Consider the following 19,942-nt stretch of genomic DNA (forward strand, 5'->3'; position numbering starts at 1 on the left):
CGGCTTGCCATTGTTAGTTTTAAGTGGTCTCCATTGGAAACTTCAAATAGATTTAAACTGAAAATAAAACAATTATTACTCAAAGGAACTTTTATCATATTAACATACGAAATAGTCACAAGTGTGGGTCAGTTAGCCAATTAAGTATGCCATTTAATAAGATTTATAACCTCAACTCCTTATTCCTATCCTCTTGTGGTGACCTTTCACCTTATGAAGAATCTGTCTATGCCTTTGCCCTTTTGGAAAAAAAATCAAAGACACTTCCACAGCATTTTGTAAGTGTTCCAAAGATTTATTCTCAGAAGAAATGAAATTTAATTATATGAAAGAACCCCCCAAATCAAAAAAAATTTGATGATAAACCAAAAAAAACCAAAAACTTCAAAAAAAATACTGGACTGATATTTCTTCAATTAAAAAGAAAAGAAAAACATTACTATGTCGTCAACTCTGCTCCTCTGCATTCAAGGGTTATTGAAAGGGATCTGAAAAAGGTCAGCTTATATCATATGGAAATGTTGAATGAATGGACTCCAAACTTCCTCAAATTTAAGCGAAGGATCAACAGTACCACTCCTAATTCTTTTCTAAGTTTAAACATGCTATAGTTTGAGAAAACCACTGAAAAGTGGTGGGAGGTATTGGATCCTTCCATTTGAACAAAATGGATCACTTGGCCATTAATGTGGCAAAGGCGATCATACGACAAGCAGAAGCAGATAAATGGCGAGATTCCATTTTTATTATTTTGCCAATTCTCAGTTTATGGAAAATGCTGGTTTTTAATGTTAGTTCTGACTTAATGTAGTGAATACTTTACCAAAAACTATGTAGGAAGTGGTACAAATGTTAATTTTTTTTGCTTTGTGTATGTTATTGATCAATTGTTTAAGGCAATTATAATAGATCACAATTAATTTTCTAGCAAAAGAAGAGTGGAACACCAGAATCACTAAACTAAGGAGGATGGTCGAAGAACTCTTCAGCAAGAAATATGGTACTTGTTCCTAATGCCCCAAATTTTCTTTCTTGAATTTGCTTCACTTAGACCCACTGTCTTAAAATTGAAATTGCTGACTTTTACAAAAGTTTAACATTACTGATTTTTTGCGTAAACTGATTTTAGCCATTTCATGTTGGAGGTGGGGGAGTGGAATATAAGCAATTTGTGGCATTCTTTCCTCACCTACGTATCGGCCATCATCAATGCCAGTTCCTCATTGCAGCCAGAGATAATGTTCACATCTGTTGAAGCTGTGACAAAGTTTAAGCAAACCCAACACTTCGAATGACAATAGCCCAGAACGCTTGAAGTGCTCAGCATCAGTGGGGGGGGGGGGGGAGGAGAGGGGGAGAAACAGTATCTTGGATCGAGGACCCTTCTTCAAAACTGGAAGAGTGAGAAGACAATTGTGTTTCAAGTTTGAGGTTGGAAATGGGGTAAGACTCAGAACAGAGAGTGTCAGTGATAGGATGAAGGTGATAGTTGTCAAAGTAACAAATACTTCTAAAAGTCAGCATTTGGAGCAAATTGAAACAATGGTACAGTCACATCTGCAGTGGGAGAAAGGGATTTACATGAAATTGTTAAAACTCAACTTTAAGTCCTGAGGGTAATGCCCAGCTTAAGCTTGAGGAACAGCACCTCATTTTCCAACTAGGCATGTTACAACCCTTGGAACCTAATATTGCATTTAACAATTGCAGATTAAAATCCCTGTAGTTGTACCCTTCTTTAATTTTGTTTATTTCAATTTGTCTCTAACTTTGGTGTGCACCCTATTACAAATATTCTCTTTGTGATTTAAAACATACTTGTCTTCGTGCTAAGTTTTGAAGAAGGGTTCTTGTCCCAAAACATTTGACCCTGTTTCTCTCACTACTAACTTAGTTTTTTGCTCCAATTACTTTTGTAGTGACTGCTACCGCGATGCGAAAGTACGACAGTAGTCGATGAGTTGCAGAACAAAACTGATTTATTTTCCTGCCTTGTGCGGGCCTTTTAAGAGGAACGGTTCCTGCCTACTGAAAACGGAAATGACGTATATGCTATGTCATCAAACTTTTCCCATGCGTGGGTTCTCCCTGTCGTTTGGGGAAGACTAAGGCCCAGTGCCATCTTGGGCCTCGCTGCTGCGACGCGCAACCCAACCGCCGAGCCAGTTTGCTTGCTTGGATAATGAGTCGCTACACCACCACCAACCACTGCCCCCCCCCCCCCCCCAAAGAGCCGGCGATACAGTCCCCAAGGTTTGCGGGCTGTGCTAGCTGTTGCTTAAGAGGTCCACCTCTGCGTCACGGTGTTGGGACTTCGACCGATTGTTGTAGATCTAAATGGGCCAGTTTGTTGTAGATCTAAATGAGGCGGTCCGTCATGAAGACCTCTTCCTTGTCCCCAGTGTCCAAAATAAAGGTGGACTCATTATTCCTGATGACCCAGAACGGTCCCTGTATGGTCGTTGCAATGGTGCCCAGGGTGTGCCTCTGCGAACGAAAACGAACTTAGTCTCGTAGTTCCTTGGGCTCACAGGATGGGGCTTGACCATGCCGCAAAGTGGGAATCGGTGCCAAGCTGCTGAGCCTCTCGCGCAGTCTTTCCAGGACTGCCGCGGGTTGTCCCCCTTGGCCCCGAAGAGCGGGTATGAACTCCCCTGGGACACACCATACACAAGTTCAGCTGACGAAGTGTGGAGATCTTCCTTGGGGGCAGTGCGTATGCCGAACAGGACCCGAGACAGTTCTTCGACCCAGTTAGGACCTTTCAGACAGGCGATCAGGGCTGATTTCAGATGGCAGTGGAAACGTTCCACCAACCCGTTTGATTGAGGGTGGTAGGCCGTGGTGGTGTGCAGCTGCGTCCCTAGCATGTTCGCTAATGCAGACCAGAGGCAGGAGGTAAACTGGGCGCCCCTGTCTGAAGTGATGTGGGCCAGAACACCAAAATGCGAGATCCAAGTTGTGAGCAGCGCCTGGGCGCAGGAATCAGTCGTGATGTCAGATAGAGGGGTTGCCTCTGGCCACCTCGTGAACCGGTCCACGATGGTAAAGAGGTACCGGGCTCCTCTTGAAACTGGCAGAGGATCAATGAGGTCGACGTGGATGTGGTCGAACCTTCTACGGGTAGGTTCGAACTGCTGTAGTGAGACCTTGGTTTGTCGTTGGATTTTTGATGTCTGGCAGTGCGGACAAGTCCTGGCCACTCACTGACCTGTTTGCACAGGCCGTGCCAGACGAACTTGCTGGCGACCAGTTGGGCAGTTGATCTGATGGACGGGTGTGCCAACCCGTGTACCGAGTCAAACACGTTTCTGCCAGGCTGCAAGAACTATAGGGCGGGGCTGACCTGTTGCGACGTCACAAAGGAGGGTCTGCTGACCTGGACCAACTAAGAAATCTTGGAGCTGCAGGCCCTAGACTGCAGTTCTGTAGCTGGGCAGCTCGTTGTCGGCTTGCTATGTGTCAACCAGGGCCGTGTAGCCTACACCCAGGGACAGGCTGTGGATGGTCGGTCTGGAAAGCGCGTCAGCAATGACATTGTCCTTTCTGGAGACATGTTGGATTTCTGTTGTGAATTCGGAAATGTAGGACAAACGTTGCTGCTGACGAGCTGACCGGGGATCGGAGACCTTGGAGGAGGCGAAGGACAAGGGCTTATGGTCAGTGAAAGCATTGAAAGGCCTGCCTTCTTAAAAAGTATCGGAAATGCCGAACTGCCGAGTGCAGCGCTATAGGTTCCTGATCAAAAGCGCAGCAGATAGCGTCTACCTTGGCAGATAGCGTCTACCTTGGCATTTAGGGGTGTTGCTCCTTCGCTGGTGATTCTGTGGCTGAGGAAATCGACAGTCGAGTCCAAATTGGCACTTGGCCGGGTTGATAGTGAGGCCGAAATCACTGAGACGAGAGTACAGTTGGCGGAGGTGGGAAAGGTGTTCTTGGCAGTCACGGCTGGCAATTAGTATGTCATCTAAGTAAATGCACACAAAGTCCAGGTCGCGGCCTACTACATCCATCAGCTGCTGGAAGGTCCGCACGGCGTTCTTAAGTCCGAATGGCATTCGAAGAGGCCGAATGGAGTGATGAGCGCAGTTTTGGGGATGTTGTCAGGGTGGACCGGGATTTGTTGGTATCCCCGGACGAGGTCCACCTTGGAGAAGATGTGGGCTTCGTGTAGGTTCGCCGCCAAGTCCTGGATGTGAGGAACAGGGTAGTGGTCTGGGGTGGTGGTGTCATTCAGCCTGCGGTAGTCACTGCAGGGCCTCCACCCAGTGGTGGCTTTGGGGACCATGTGCAGGGGGGAGGCCCAGGGGCTGTCTGACCTGCGAACAATCCCCAGCTCCTCCATGTGGCAAAACTCTTCCTTTGCCAGGCGGAGCTTGTCTGGTGGTAGTTGTCGTGCTCGGGCATGAAGGGGTGGCCCTGTGGTAATGACGTGATGCCGCACCCTATGTTTGGGCATCGACTTTGTAAACTGAGGTGCCAAAACCGATGGTAACTCGGCTAGGAGCTTGGTGAACTCGTTGCCAGACAGGGAAACTGAGTCCAGGCGCAGGGCTGGTGGGCTGGCTTCTCCCAGGGAGTAGGTTTGAAAAGTTCTGGAGTGCACTAGCCACTTCCCTCACAGGTCAACTAACAGGCTGTGGGCCCGAAGGAAATCAGTTCCGGGAGTGGCTGGGCGAAAGTGGCAAGGGTAAAGTTCCAGGTAAAATGGGTGTCGCCAAATTGTAATTGAACTGTACGGGTACCGAAAGCCTGTATTATTGTGCCGTTTGCGGCTTTGAGTGTGGGACCCTGTTGTCTGCTACGAGTGTCACGGCTGGTCGGGCAAAACACTGACCTCTGCTCCGGTATCGACGAGGAAACGATGCCCGGACTGCTTGTCCCAAATGAATAGGAGGCTGTGTTGGTGGCCAGCCGCCGTAGCCATCAGCGGCGGCTGGCCCTGGCGTTTCCCTGAAACTTGCAGGGTAGGCGGCATCGACGGGCTTCTGCGCCCCACCTCTGATTGTAGAAACACAGCTGGTCTTCAGTGTCGTCGTCTGTGTTTCTGGGGTGTGGTGGCTCGGTTGCTGGGACTGGTTTAGGTAGGTGTTGGGCCTGCGGTCTGGCGATTTGGCTGATGGACGACCCGCTCTCGCGTTTGGCCTTCCACAGGACATCTGCCCAGGCGACTACCTCACGTGGGTTGCTGAAATCGGCGTCGGCCAACAGCAGGTGAATGTCGTCGGGTAGTTGTTCGAGGAAGGCCTGTTTGAACATCAGGCAGGGCTTGTGTCCCTCAGCCAAGGCCAGCATCTTGTTCATCAGGGCCGATGGGGATCTGTCCCCCAGGCCATCGAGATGAAGCAGGCAGGAGGCACGCTCGCGACGGGAGAGGCCAAATGTCTGAATAAGAAGGTCTTTGAAAGCCGGGTACTTGCCTTCCTCCAGAGGAGACTGGATGAAGTCTCCGACCTGGGCGGCTGTCTCCTGGTCCAGGGAGCTGACCACGTGGTAATACCGTGTGGAGTTGGAGGTGATCTGCCGGAGTTGAATTGTGCTTCGGCCTGGTCGAACCAGACGCGGGGCCGAAGTGTCCATAAGGTGGGCAGCTTGAGTGCCGCTGCGTTGGCTGCTGCGTTATCGTCCATTGTGTGGGTCCAAAATCCGTTTGGACCGTTGGGGTCACCAATGTAGCGACTGCTACCGCGATGCGAAAGTAAGACAGTAGTCGATGAGTTGCAGAACAAAACTGATTTATTTTCCCACCTTGCGCGGGCCTTTTAAGAGGAACGGTTCCCGCCCACCGAAAACAGAAATGACGTATGCGCTATGTCATCAAACTTTTCCCGCGCGCGTTCTCCCTGTTGCTTGGGGAAGACGAAGGCCCAGCGCCATCTTGGGCCTCGCCGCTCCAACGATGCGCGACCCGACCGCCGAGCCGGTTTGCTTGCTCGGGCGGTGAGTGGCTACACTTTGACCAATTATTGATATCATTCTATATACATAGCAATAGGTTCAGGATCTTCAATAAATTGTAACTGAAATCCTCTTTATAATAAAATAAACTACCCTTTGTTCCCATTGGCCATGTTCCTAATTGAGGTGGCATTAGTTTAGAAACTAACTGCTAGGTGGTTTGCCCACAGCAGGATTCACCAATTTGACTGAATAATGCAAGAATGTTTTTGCTCAGTACAGTTAGGCTGTTAGCTAAAATAAAAATGCAAAATGCTTTAAATGATAAGGTCATGCAGCATCTGTGGAGAGTAGGAAACAGTAGGTATTTCAAATATGCTGAAAGGTCATTTCCTTAAAAATTCCACAGATGCTGAACATTTGCAGCACTTAATTCCATATTTTCAACACTCACAGTATTTTGGGTTAATTTTTTTTTCGTTTAATAGCCAACGGGACTTTATGTTGTTAAGTTACTATCCCTGGCATATAATGCAAATTATTTCTAGTCATGACAGATGATATCGTGGTGTGAATAACCATGGCAGGAGCCTTGCCTGACCTTCTGTTACAATGGTGTTGATCTTGGTTGTTTGTGTGAACAAATCTTTGCTTTGATATTTGGCCAGATAGACAACACAGCAACTTGTTGTGCTCTTGGTTATAGAGTCAGAGTTGTTCACCACAACGGGCCTTTCAGCCCACCACATCCAAGCCAACCTTTTTCCTATCCACACTAATTCCATTTGCCCGCACTCCTTCTATGCTTTGCCTATTTAAATGCCCGTCTAAATGTCTGTTTAAACATGGTGATTGTATCTGACTATGCAAGCTCCAGATATCAATCACTTTGTGCGTGCGCCGGGGGGGTGGGGGGGAGACCTTTCCCCTCAAATCCTCTTTAACCTCCTTTCTCTCACCATAAATCTATGTACTGTTGGTTTTGATACCCCTTCCATGGGAAAATGATTCTAGCCACCCTATTAATTCCTCTTGTATACTTTCATCAGATCACCTCTGTCTACTTTGCTCATTGAAAAATGAGTCCAGCCTATCTAATCTCTCCCTATGATTAAAGTCCTCCAGTCCAGGCAACATTCTCTCCAGCACAACTACATCCTTCCTATAGTGAAATGAACAGAACTGCACACGTGTTCAGCATAATCAGTATTTTATAAAGTTGCAGCATAGTTATTTGTCACGAATTGAAGATTTGTATTTGGATTGTACAGGACACTTTAAGGATGTGCTTATTTCTTGAGGCTGACTTGTCTGCTTCTCTTATGCAGTTGTTTCTACTTGAGGATTAGGGAGAGTTCCACTGGGTGCACTTGCAATCCGTTTTTGCATCTGATTTCCTAGATGTTAAAGATCATCATCATTTTAAAGCAAACCTTTGGACTAATTTTAGTATCAATTTGTTTTCTCATTGTTCCTTTTCAATATGACTGTGATTTTTGGGGTGGTTAGCAAAAAGATGCTTGCAGATTTAATGTTAGTTGGTTTCGTACTAAGTGTTACTCTGGCTGCAATGAGAGATTTCCTAAAGTCATTTGATCTAGGTCAAAAATCTTCCATAAGTAAATGGCTTTGGCATATCCTGGGAAAATATGGAAAGATGAGATTAGTACTTTTGTTTTGAGTAGAAGCATCGAGCTGGAGAAAAGGGTTGGTTGAAATACCAGTCATTCAAATGTATGAATGTGAAAGAGCACATTTAGAATTCTCCACTTAAGGTCAGCAACCTTTGTTGGAGAGAAGACAACATTAGCAAAACTAATAGCATCAGGTGTGCACCAGTGGATGCAAATCAAGAGGTTATTGATGCATTTGGAAACACTATTCAGTAAAATTAGCTGTCTACAACTTATTGGCCGTATTTGTAAAAAGCTATTAATTCAATAACCTCAGTAATTTTCTCATTGGTACTTTATAACATCGAAATTAGCATGGTAATCAATAACGTTACTCAGCAGTGATTACTTAATTAAATTTGGCTATCAGCTTCGTAATTATTAAATTGCTACTTAGCATTAAGTGTGAAAGACAAATAAATACAAGCTTAACTAGCAAACAAGGTCTGAGTTGTCTCAGCATAAAAATGGTAATGTATACACACCAAAGGAGGAGAGCTTGCAAAGTGGTGTATAAAATTTTAAGTTGTACATTTAATTAATGTTAAAATGAGCTAAAAATTGATCGAAGGTTATGTGGGACCTAATATTTGCCTGTTTCTATTTCAATAACATTTGTTAAATATGGTTATACATAAGTCAGAACATTGGATCAGGCCCACAATTGAGAATGAATCTGAATCTGTTGCTCTTTATATAAATGTGCCTAGGTTTCAATATTTTCATTATATTGGTGCTTGGGTTGGAAGTTGTGTTGTCTTCTGCCTGTTTGAACAATTCCATACCAGCCCATTTTCCAACTAATTACTAAATAGGACTACTTTCTCAAAAGCTTCTACTTTTGATGGAAATTCTTTTGTGTAGATTTGATATGTGAATCAAGGTGATTTTGGTACCTGTCCCATGATGGTGCCTAGTGGCTCATGGAAATGCCTCTCTCTCTCAAGTCTCTAGAGCATGCTGAATGAAGAAAAGCAATGACGTGCCTTGATATTTTTTCTTAGATCTTCACGTTTCACTCTGTGTTCATTCTTAACCATCCATTCAAACCTTCTGGGTAACAAGTCTGGATTTAGAATTTTGGATCCTTTGGCACAAACCAGCTTTAGGACAAGCTAAAGTACGTTTCCAGCTCTTGCAGGATTCTTCAGCAGAATGCCAAATGTAGCACTTCTGAAATGTTGAAGTAATTGAGAGCATGTTTTCCCAAAATCAAATTCTGACTTAATTTACCAAACATTATTGAAGTTTAATTATTTTAATTTGAATAATGAAAGATACCCCTTAGTGTGGTAGAATTATCTTGGTCCACATTTAAATGGTTGGCTTTATCTGTTGCAAGAAATCCAGTCTATTTATTGAACTTAAGTTGTTCAGGCAGAATATTGAAAGTATACTAATATATCAGAAATGTTTCTTGTAGCCTGCCATTTTTTGCAGGATTTGCTTCAACTGTCATACTGCTTTCATGTGGATGCAAGACTTGGGTAGTGAGGTTTACCCAAGGAGTAGGTATATTTCATGTTTCAATGGTAGCAGTACTCTTCGCCAGGATCATTTCTCCAAATGGTTTTGTTTAGCTCTACCTTTTATTTTAAATTTGCTTGCACCTGTGGACTTGAGCAATTTCTTTACCTGCAGTGTCGTGCCAGCAGAGGAGGAGTGTGACAAGGAAACAGAATGGCACACTGGAAGTGAAAGCTTATGGTTTAGCCTACATTGTGCATTGCCATGGGAGACTGCCAAGCTTGCATATAAAAGAAAAACTCACTGGTCCCTTACATATTTTGACAATGGTACAGTTAACTGACGTGTTATGTACAAATGTCGAGGAACTGAAGAGTTCATTGACCTTTATAATCAAGTCTTTTTATGGAGCAAAGTCCATAGCAAAAGTTCAGCTGTGTGAAAACAATCAAACTGGTGATGTACTAGTGGGAATACAGTACCTGGTGTGATTTTTAGATTTGTAGTTATGAAAATGTATGTCTGTAATGTGAAGTAACATTTTGAAGTTGTAATTGAAGGCTTTTGAGCCAGTTTATTGTAATAAAGTGAATTCAGCCATAGCAAATCCCAGTATAGTCTTGTTTGAGAGGAGCACAAACCACTTTCTTGTGGAGTAAATTCTAATTCCAGTAATGTTGCTGGAAGTGGTTTCAGCAAATTAATCCTGACATTTCATGTTCTTGATTAGCACACCAATCATAGTAGATTCTATAATAAAGATGTTCAGAATTGACTTGTTACTCATTTTAATTCTGATGTTGTGATTGTTTACAGCTGAAGCCATGGGACAGACACAAGCAATGATTGTTCCCTATCGGAGATTTGAATCTTATCCTAAAGACCTCTACGTGGAAGGTTTACCCGACAACATTCCATTCAGAAGTCCTTCTTGGTATGGAATTCCAAGGCTAGAGAAGATCCTACAAGCAAGTAATCACATTAAGTTTATTATTAAAAGGTTGGTTTTTTTTTGTTGGTGCATTTTTAACATACAACCTTTAAAAGCCTAAACTGCAGCTGCTGGAAATTCAAAAGAGATTCAAAAGAATCATGCTTAATGCTGGAAGAGACTATGGTTCCACAAGAAAATGCTGGAATTACTCCCGAGTCAGGCATTCTGTCGAAAAAGAACAGCTAATGTTTCAGATTGCTAATCTTTCAGCTTTACGAACTAGTTTTTTTAAACAAAACTAAAGTTCGTATTTTAAAGTTCTATCAATTAGCAGGGATCAGACCAGACCTATTGGAAGGAAAATGAAAATCTGACTGGTACATAGTTAGCATGCTCCAGAAGGTGGTCACCCCACGTCTTGGTGTTTGCCGACATGGAGGAAATGGGTGACCACTGGACAGACCAGAAGGACCAGGCAAGTAGTACAGGAATTCCTTGAGTGCATCTTGCTCTGAATGCTGGAAGAGACTGGTTCCACAAGAAAATATAATTAGAGTTAAGTTGATGACACATGGCTGAATCAGCTGTACGGAGTGTGGGTAGAAGCTTTAAGAGAACGTAACAAGAAGCAGAAGCATGTTCTCACTAGTGTACATAGGTACATGATAAAGGTCAGTCCTTTAAGGTGTGCAAGGATTTCTTCTCAGAAGGTGAATCTCTGGAATTCTCTATCCTGGAGGATTGTGGAGGCTAGATCATAAAGATATTTAAAGAGGGGGTAGAGAAGTTTTTGAAAGATTGGTGAATTGAGGGCTGTGGTGAAGTGGCACAGAAGAGTTGTTGAGGCATGGGGCAGATCTACCAAAATCATACTGAGTGATGGAGTAGTTTTGAAGGGGTAAGTAGCCTACTCTTGCTGTTTTCTTGTGTTAGGCCTTTTGGCCCTTTGTCTTTGCTCTGCCATTCAATAAGATTGTGGCTGATATTTTACTTGTGTGCCATTTTCTGTTCTCAAAATCAAGCACTGCAGTGATAAGGGATTCAATAGTTAGGACATTGGCTACAGAATATTCTGAGATGGGGTAGGTGAACAGCCAGAGGATGTGGTCCATATTGGTACCATTGTCTAGACAGAAATATGGATGAAGTCCCACAGCAAGATTGTGCAGCGATAAAAGAGCAGGACTTCGAAGGTAGTAATATCTGGATTACTACCAGAGCTATGCACAAATGAATAACAATGGTTTGGGATGGAGGGCTTTAGATTCCTGTGGTATTGGGACTAGTTCTGGGAAAGGTAGGACCCGTACATGCCAGATGTGCTGCACCTCATCTGGTTCAGGAACAGTATCCTTGCAGGGAGGTTTGCTAGTGCCTTTGGGGAGAATTTAACTTAACAGGGAAAAATGAAATTCAATTTTAGAAGGGAGAGAGGCAAAATTTGGTGTGGAAGTTTAGTAAACAAAGGCAGAAGCACGAGTTTGGAAGACAGAAAACAGGATTGGGGAAGGGGTGAGTGGTTGGAAACAGCTTTGGCAGTGCTAATTTGTTTGTTTTTAATGCAAGAAATCCAAGCCTAAAAATGAACTGAGAGTGTGACCTAGTGGCCATTTACTAAAGCATGGTTTAAAGGGCTAGAATTTCCGGTTACAAGATTTTCAGGGGAGAGAGAAGAGGATGGAGCAGATACGATAATGATTAAGAAACCATTAAGGGTTGCTGTTCTAGAAAGATCAACAAGGGGGGACCTTTGAATTGAATTAAACTAACAAAGGGCAATCACATTGTTGGAAGCCTGTTTTACACTCCTTTCAGTTAGAAGGAGATGGAAGAGCAAATACACAGCATGGTTTTTGAGAAGTGTAGAAGTAACAAGGTGTTGATTGTGGGGGATTTTGACTACCCTAGTATTTTACTAGGGTAGTATCAGAATAAAGACTTGGAATACTTGAGGTGCATTTGAGGACTTCTTAATCTCTACATAATAAGCCCAACAAGAGACTATTGGATAGTGTAGGAATCATCTGGGGAAGTGCAAATGGAGTAGGAGAGCATATAGGGAACAATAATAATAATTTGGTTAGATATAGCTGCTTTATAGAAAAGGACAAAGACCAGGATTAAAAGTTGGTAATTGGGGCAAGGTCAGGTTTACTCAATGATTTGGCAAAAATGAACTAAAATCAGCTACTTGAAGCTAAAATCAGCCACGATCTGTATCAAAATGGGAGATTTTCAAGGAGCTTATGGGGAAGGTTGAAAGATTTTTTTTAAACAGGAGAAGCACCCATTTCTTGGGTGTCGAGGAGCACACAAGGTGGAGAAATATAAAACTATTATTTATATGTGTATATATATATCAAAGAAAACTGTAAGATCATCTGCATATGCGTGGAAGGAAGAGGAAGAATTGTCCTATTTAAGACCAAAATAACAGTCCAAGAACATACAAAATTTGGAATTAAGGTTTTCATTGAAAATGGGGATGATGAAGGCATAAACAGGGAGAAAGAGGACATGTTAAGTTGCTTAGTACCTTTAAAAATGGGTAAGTCACTAGACCTAGATAAAATTTGATAATAAGAAAGGTGGAGCATTTTTTTGTTGTATCTGTGCATTTTAGGAAGGCAGTTGACTGTCTCACATGGCAGATTGAGAAAGTAAAAGCACAAGGAATGCAAGGAAAAGTGGCAGGTTAGATTTAAAGAAAAACAGCTAAGGTAGGGTAATGGAGACACAGGATTGCAGATGCTGAAATCTGGAGCAACAAACAATCAGCTGATAGAACTCAGTGGGTCAAGCAACATCTTTGGCGGGGGCGGGGGAGGGAGGGTGGGAGGGATTGAGGAATTGTCGCTATTTTGCATTGAAACTCTGCATCAGGACAAGGTAGGGTAGCATTTGACTGGAGTTCTAATGACTGAAAGGTGGCAGGAAATTTGGTTCTGCAGGCTTACTACTAGATCTCTTTCTGCTTTAGTTTTATGTAAAAGTCTGACCTTAGTGTAGGTTCACATTTATGATGTGAAATTCGTATGTGGTTGATGGGAAGGAAGTTCCTACAGGAAAATTTCAACAGACTGGGTAAGTGGCCGCTAAAGTAACAACTGGGACTCAATTTGAAGAAGGGAGGTAATTTGGGAAGAGGAACAGAATTGTAGCATATTTTGAAGTGCTGTGAAGTAGGAGCAACTTGGAGTGTGTGTCAAAAATCCCTCATGGTCACAGTGTGGGTAGATAATGTTAAGAAGCCTTATGAAATGCTTCCATTTATTGGCTCAAGTATAGATTACGAGAGAAGGAGGATTGTGCTGGAACTATATGAAACATTGCTTAGGCCACAGCTAGTGTTCTATATACTGTTCTCATCACCATATTGCAAAAAGAATGTGATGAATACTTGTGTGGGAGATTTAAGAGGATATTTCAGTTCTGAGGAAAGAATTTGGTCTGGTTTGTTCTCTTTGGAACAAGGGAGATGGGGGAGATGAAATTATGATTTATAAAATTATGATGGGTCTAGATAAGTTAAACAAGGTACCTATTTCCATTAACAGAAAGGTCAGTAACTTGGGGCATAGAATTGAACTAATTAGGAGAAGAATTAAATGGGATGTGAGAAATGCGTATTTCATTTGATGAGTCAGGGGAGTTTGGAACTCTGCTTGAAAGGGTGGTGGAGGTAGAAACCTTAAGCTACATTTAAAAATTACTATTATAAACAATTGAAAAGCTTTAACCTGCAGGGATATGAATTGAGCTGAGAAATAGTTATCCTTTTTTAATTATGGGTAAATGGCTATCATTTCTGGTACAGATTTCAATGAAAAGATGATTCTATGATCATTAGACTACTGTGCTTAATAAAGGGCGGGCTTTGCCAAGTGCTCGATAGTACAAATTTTTGTTTCACAGTTTGTCCTGAGAAGCTAAGAAAAATGATTAGATTGTTAGCAGTGTTGGTTATACTTCCCTGCTATTGTAAGCAAATAGATTAATTAGAATTCCCTTTGATAATGTTTGTACCAAGTCTTTGATTAGCAAAGTTGTTTTGAGGGACTTTCAAATGACAGATTAAACAACAAAGTAAACCCTCCTATAAAACAATTGATGCAAATTAAAGGTTTTGATTGATTTGTAAATTTTGGACTTAACTTTTTGTTCAAGACTGGATATTTTCCTTTCTCAGAAACATACATATAAACTTTAATTTTTATTTAAAGCTATACGATGTAATTTATTTTTATTCTTAGATCAGACCTACTGGTGAACGAGTCAAGTGAGGCCAATATGCAGAGATCAAGCCCAACAGGTAAGATCAACTGATTATAAATGAAGTACAGACAGTTGTAGGGAGATTAATCAGCAATTTGTAACAGATATGCTTCACAGTTAATACACTTCTGACATCCATCATATTTATCATTGTTCCTTGTTAGAATGTTGCCAATTTTGTCAAATACTAGCAAGTAGGAAATAGAGGGTTTGATTTTTACCCACCTATCCATGCAATCAAATGACTTTCAAAATTAGCTGTGATTTACTTGTGCTGCTTCCAGATTAGTATAGAGCATTCTGTATGCATGATGTCCTGTCTGTGTGGGGAAACTAAACACCTATTGGGTGATTGCTTTGCAGCACACCTTCATTCAGTCTGAGTTTCCAGTAGCTTGTCACTTTAATTCCCCATCCTCTCTGTCCTTTCTGTTTCTGGTCTCCTGTGCTATTCAGTGAAGCTCAACAATAGCTTGAGGAACAGAATCTCATTTCTTAGGAGACATTGAAATGAACATTTTCAGGTAATCAGCTATTTCCAGCCTTGTGCCTCATTTCCAGTATTCAGTTTTTTTTCCCTGCCTCTTTCCATTTCCTTCTTGTAACTTCTGATTTCATTTATCTCCTATTTATACCAGCCCAAGATGTACTAATTCACTGGTCTTTACCAGCAATGTTAAACTACTTGTCATTCAGTGGCTCCTGGTCTCCCTGCTATTACTGATCTCTACTTTGTTTTCTGTGTTCTTCTCCCTTTGCAGTGTAAAACTCTAAGATAAGATCATGGCTGATCTGGCCTTAGACTCAGATCCACCTGCCTGCTTTTTCCCCATAACCCTTAATTCCCCTACCATGCAAAAATCTATCTAACTGTCTCTTAAATATATTTACAGAGGTAGCCTCTACTGCTTCCCTGGGCAGAGAATTCCACAGATTCACTACTCTCTGGGAAAAGCAGTTTCTCCTCATCTCCATCCTAAGTCTATTCCCCCAAATCTTGAGGCTATGTTCCCTAGTTCTAGTCTCACCTACCAGTGGAAACATCCTTCCTGTCTCTATCTTATCTATCCCTTTCATAATTTTATGTTTCTATAAGATTCCCTCTCATTCTTCTGAATTCCAGCGAGTATAGTCCCAGGTGACTCAATCTCTCCTCGTATACTAACCCCCTCATCTCCAGAATCAACCTGATGAACCTCCTCTGCACCACCTCCAAAGCCAGTATATCCTTCCTCAAGTAAGGAGACCAGAACTGCACGCAGTACTCCAGGTGAGGCCTCACCAGTACCCTGTACAGTTGCAGCATAACTGCTCTGCTCTTAAATTCAATCCCTCTAGCAATGAAGGCCAGCGTTCCATTTGCCTTCTTGGTAACTTTTTGCACCTGCAAACCAACCTTTTGATCCATGCACAAGCACTCCCAAGTCCCTCTGCACAACAGCATGCTGCACTCTTTCGCCATTTAAATAATAATCTGATCTATTTTTCCTTCCAAAGTGGATGACCTCAGATTTACCAACATTGTACTCCATCTGTCAGATCCTTGCCCACTCACTTAACCTATCTATATCTTTCCGCATCCTCTGCACAATTTGCTTTTCCACTCAATTTAGTGTCATCAGCAAACTTAGATACACTACACTCTGTTCCCTCTTCCAAATTGTTAATGTATATCTTGAAAATTTGCGGGCCCAGTACCGACCCCTGTGGCATCCCACTCACCACTGATTTGACAACCAGAGAAACACCCATTTATCCCAACTCTCTGCCTTTTATCGGTTAACTAATCCTCTATCCATGCTAATACATTACTCCCAACTCCATGCAACCTTACCTTATGGATAAGACACCTTATCGAACGCCTTCTGGAAATCCAAGTGTACAACATCCACCTGTTCCCCTCTATCCACTGTGCTCATTATATCCTCAGAGCTTGTTTGTCAAACAAGATCTGCCCTTCCTGAATCCATGCTGCTTCTGCTGATGGAACCATTTCTATCTGGATGTTTCTTCCTTAATGATAGCTTCAAGCATTTTCCTGACTACAGATGTTAAGCTAACTGGCCTATAGTTAACCTGCCTTTTGCCCACATCCTTTTTTTAAACAGTGGCGTGACCTTTGCTGTCTTCCAATCTGCTAGGACCTGCCCAGAGTCCAGAGAATCTTGTTAAATTATCACAAATGTCTCTGCTATAACTCCCATCATTTCTTTCAGTAACCTGGGATGCATCCAATCAGGACCCGGGGACTTGTCTACATTACGGCCCAATAGCTTGCTCATACCTCTTCAGTGACAGTGATTTTATCGAGGTCTTCACCTCCCATTGCATCCATAACATCTCCCTTTGGCATGTTAGACATGTCCTCCGCCATGAAAGCCAAGACACGATAGTGGTTCAAGGCTTTGGCCATTTTCAGATTACCCAATATTAATTACCCCTTCTCATTTTCCAAGGGGCCTACGTTCATTTCAGCCACACTTTTCTGCTTTATATGTTATAAAATTTTTTACTATCTTTTTATATTTTGTGCTAGTTTACTTCCATAACATATCTTCCCTTTCTTTATTGCTTGCTTAGTGGTTCTTTGTTGCTTTTTAAAGTTTTCTCAATCTTCCAGTTTCCCACTACTCTTGATGGCTTTGTATGCTTGAGCTTTAGCTTGATGCTTTCTTTTATTTCCTTAGTTATCCAAGGCTGGTTCTCCCCACCCTTCCTGTCTTTGCTTTTAACTAGAATATACTTCATAAGGAATATTATATAACTGGAATATTTCTTCATTGCAGAGGAGGCCACCTTCTGAGCAGGGAATGCAGTACCAGATGATCTGTACCATTTATCCCCATGGCACCCTTGGCTTCAGATTATCAGAGATATTGCCTTTGTCCTTTCCATCCTTTCCCCACCTTCTCTGCAACTTAAAACTAACCTGTTTTCTCACTTGCTCATTTTGACCAGTCTTGGACATGAAGCATTAATTGTTTCTCTTTTCGTAGATGCTGTCTGACTTAGTGTTTACAGTATTTTCTGTTTGTATGTCTGTAATGTGGCAGATGGTGTATGATATGGGGAAAATGTAATACTCTTTAGTGGGAAGAATTTTGTTTTAAGCTGTGAGAAACTTGTAAATGTTGGTGTTCACTGAAGTGTGGAAAGTTACATAAGTACAATAAGCAGCTAGGAAGGCAAATGATATTTGGCTTTCATTGCAAAGCACTTGGAGTATAAAATGAAGGGAGTCTTGCTGAAATTATGTGGAGCTTTGGTGAGACCCCATTTGGAGTAGTGAGAGGAGTTTTGGTCTCTGTACCTAACGTGGAACCAGTGCAGCCTAGATTCAAAAGAACGTACAAGATCTGGAAACTGGAGTAGGCGATTTAGCTCCTCTTGCTCGGTGTGTCATTCAGTGAAATCATGGGTGATGTCCGACCTCGTGCTACTTGAAGTAGATTAGCTCTTTGGGGTTTAGTAAGATTGGTTCTTTGGGGTGATAGGATCATCCTTTGAGCTGAGATTAAGTAAAGTTGGCATATACTTTCTAGAGTTTGAAAGAATGAGAGGTGGTATCATTAAAAGATTTTGAGAGTGACTGGATAGATGCCAAGAGTGTTTCACTAGAGAATCCAGAAGTAAGGAATGTGATCTCGGGTATGGAGTTGATAATTTAAAACTGAAAAGTGGAGAATTTTGTTTCCTTGAGGTAATAAATCTAGCCTGCTATTTCTTTATGTTCTTGGGTCCTTATCACTGCACATTGTCTACTGCTATTAATGTTCAGGATTGATAAATGGTGTAGCTTTATAAAATAGGCATTGATTTTCAGAATTGTATTGAGTATAGAAGTAAGATATATAGTAACTTTTGTAACAGCATTGGTTCCATTTGCAGTACATGGAATAGTTGGTGATCACTGCATGGATAGATAGAAAATAAGTTTTTTTGCAGTTAGTTACAATTTGGCAAACTTCCATTATTCCAACAGAAATTTATAAAAACTCTTCTTTTCTCTTAGCAACCTAAAAGCTTTTTTTATGTGGTTTACCTCTGATGCATGTTTCTTCTCTGAGTATGCTTCTTCATAGGCTCACATATTGCTTGTTTTTATAGATATCTTGAATACATTTTCTGTATTTTCTATATTTCAGTTCAGCTTTTCTGGAACATTACCCCCCCCCCCCCACCCCAAAACAAGCCTTCAGTTCTAGAACTTGATGTAAATTGCAGTCAAACTTAAATATTCTTTCATCACTGGATTAAGGCATTTGCAATCTGGCCATCAGTTAATTTTGCTGCAGCTAGAATTTTATTTAAAACCATGGTGTAAGTGCAAAGTATCTGGCATGTTTGAATTAAAGCACCCTGAATTTGATATTTTCTTAAAAGTATAACCAAACTTACTTAACCATGTCCCTTGCATTCCCAGTGTGTGGGAATATTAGCTGTTGCTTTCAATTATGACTTTTGCCTTGAATCATTTGTTGTTATCTATCAGACCAAATAAGAAATAGTCTTGTATCCGGTTGTCTCAGTACTTGACCTTGCAGAACTTCACTGTTTTTCTCTGAATATACGTGTCTGCTTTTCTCAGTGCAAGATTTGGTGTTCAATTTAAGGACCAGACTTGTGTAGGGAAATAAATCCTTTTTGTTTTGGCAGAAACTATCCTGTGTAGCCTTTATTGACTAATGCATTCAAAGATTTGAAGATGTAATATCTTTGGCAAAACTATCAATTTTATGTTTGTTTACACCCCCCCCCCCACCCTTTTACCCCAGTCCTAGCACCTTCCTCCTGACATGACGTTGATGTGCCAGCATTTCCATCAAGATCTAGAAAGCGGGTGGGCATATTCTCTCCCTTCTGGAGAGAGAATCCAGACTGCTAGCATTATTGTATTTAAATATTTGTATTAAGGCAGACTGATATTTCTTTCTTGAACATTTGGGTTGCATATGAGTACTTAACGTGAAAAATTGTCTTCAGGGCTTTCTTCAATAGAAACAGAATTTTAGTATTTTTGTATGGACTGGAGACCTAGCACCATAACTATGGAGCAGGTGTCAATAGTTACTTAGAATTCATTGATAAAATATCAGACCCATACTGGTTCCTTGGGTAAGCATTATTGCCTAGGCATGTACCTGTGCTGTTGCATTAGGATGGTGATTTGAAACCAAGGTACAAAAGCTGTTCCTTAAAAGGTCAAAACATCAGTGCACCAGGTGAAACATGCAAATCATAATCTATACCCACATATATGTATGTGTCAAAAAATTATGATGTGTAATTAGTGGCCTAAAATTGATGAATGACAGTGTTTTAATCTGGTCACCAGAGAGTTGTATTAGTACATGGAAACAAGCAGATACTGTGTGTTGAGTTATAAAGTAATACATTTTGTTACATTGCCATTGAAACTTTACTTGTAAATAAATTAGCCAAATTTGGTAGGAAGGGAACAACTTGAATGTAACAAAACCAATGTTCTATGCAAACCAAATTTCTCATGCACTTTCTTCATTTTTTTTTCATTGAGGAAGATGTTAGGCACTAAGAATAAGAGTGGCTGTTGCTGATTTATGGGGAGATCATGACCTTGTTAATCCCATACATACTCAGTAAAATGGTGTTTTAATCATAAATGAAGCATGGTATTAAATGCATTCTGTTGAGACAGACTGCTACGTATTGTATT

General features: G+C 41.6%; 1 protein-coding gene across 9 annotated transcripts in view; it reads left to right on the plus strand.

Annotated features, from left to right (window-relative positions):
* The window catches only part of LOC127581156 (general transcription factor II-I-like), a 124,943-nt gene that overhangs the window by 67,662 nt on the left and 37,339 nt on the right, over nucleotides 1-19,942 (plus strand). For all 9 annotated transcript variants that reach the window (XM_052035206.1, XM_052035209.1, XM_052035207.1 and 6 more), the window contains 3 exons: nucleotides 929-1,000; nucleotides 9,855-10,038; nucleotides 14,226-14,284. In XM_052035206.1, the coding sequence (XP_051891166.1) occupies nucleotides 929-1,000; nucleotides 9,855-10,038; nucleotides 14,226-14,284 (315 nt within the window). The remainder of the gene's footprint in view (nucleotides 1-928; nucleotides 1,001-9,854; nucleotides 10,039-14,225; nucleotides 14,285-19,942) is intronic.

Source organism: Pristis pectinata, chromosome 21 (genome assembly GCF_009764475.1).
Source record: "Pristis pectinata isolate sPriPec2 chromosome 21, sPriPec2.1.pri, whole genome shotgun sequence".
Classification (NCBI taxonomy): Eukaryota; Metazoa; Chordata; class Chondrichthyes; order Rhinopristiformes; family Pristidae; genus Pristis; species Pristis pectinata.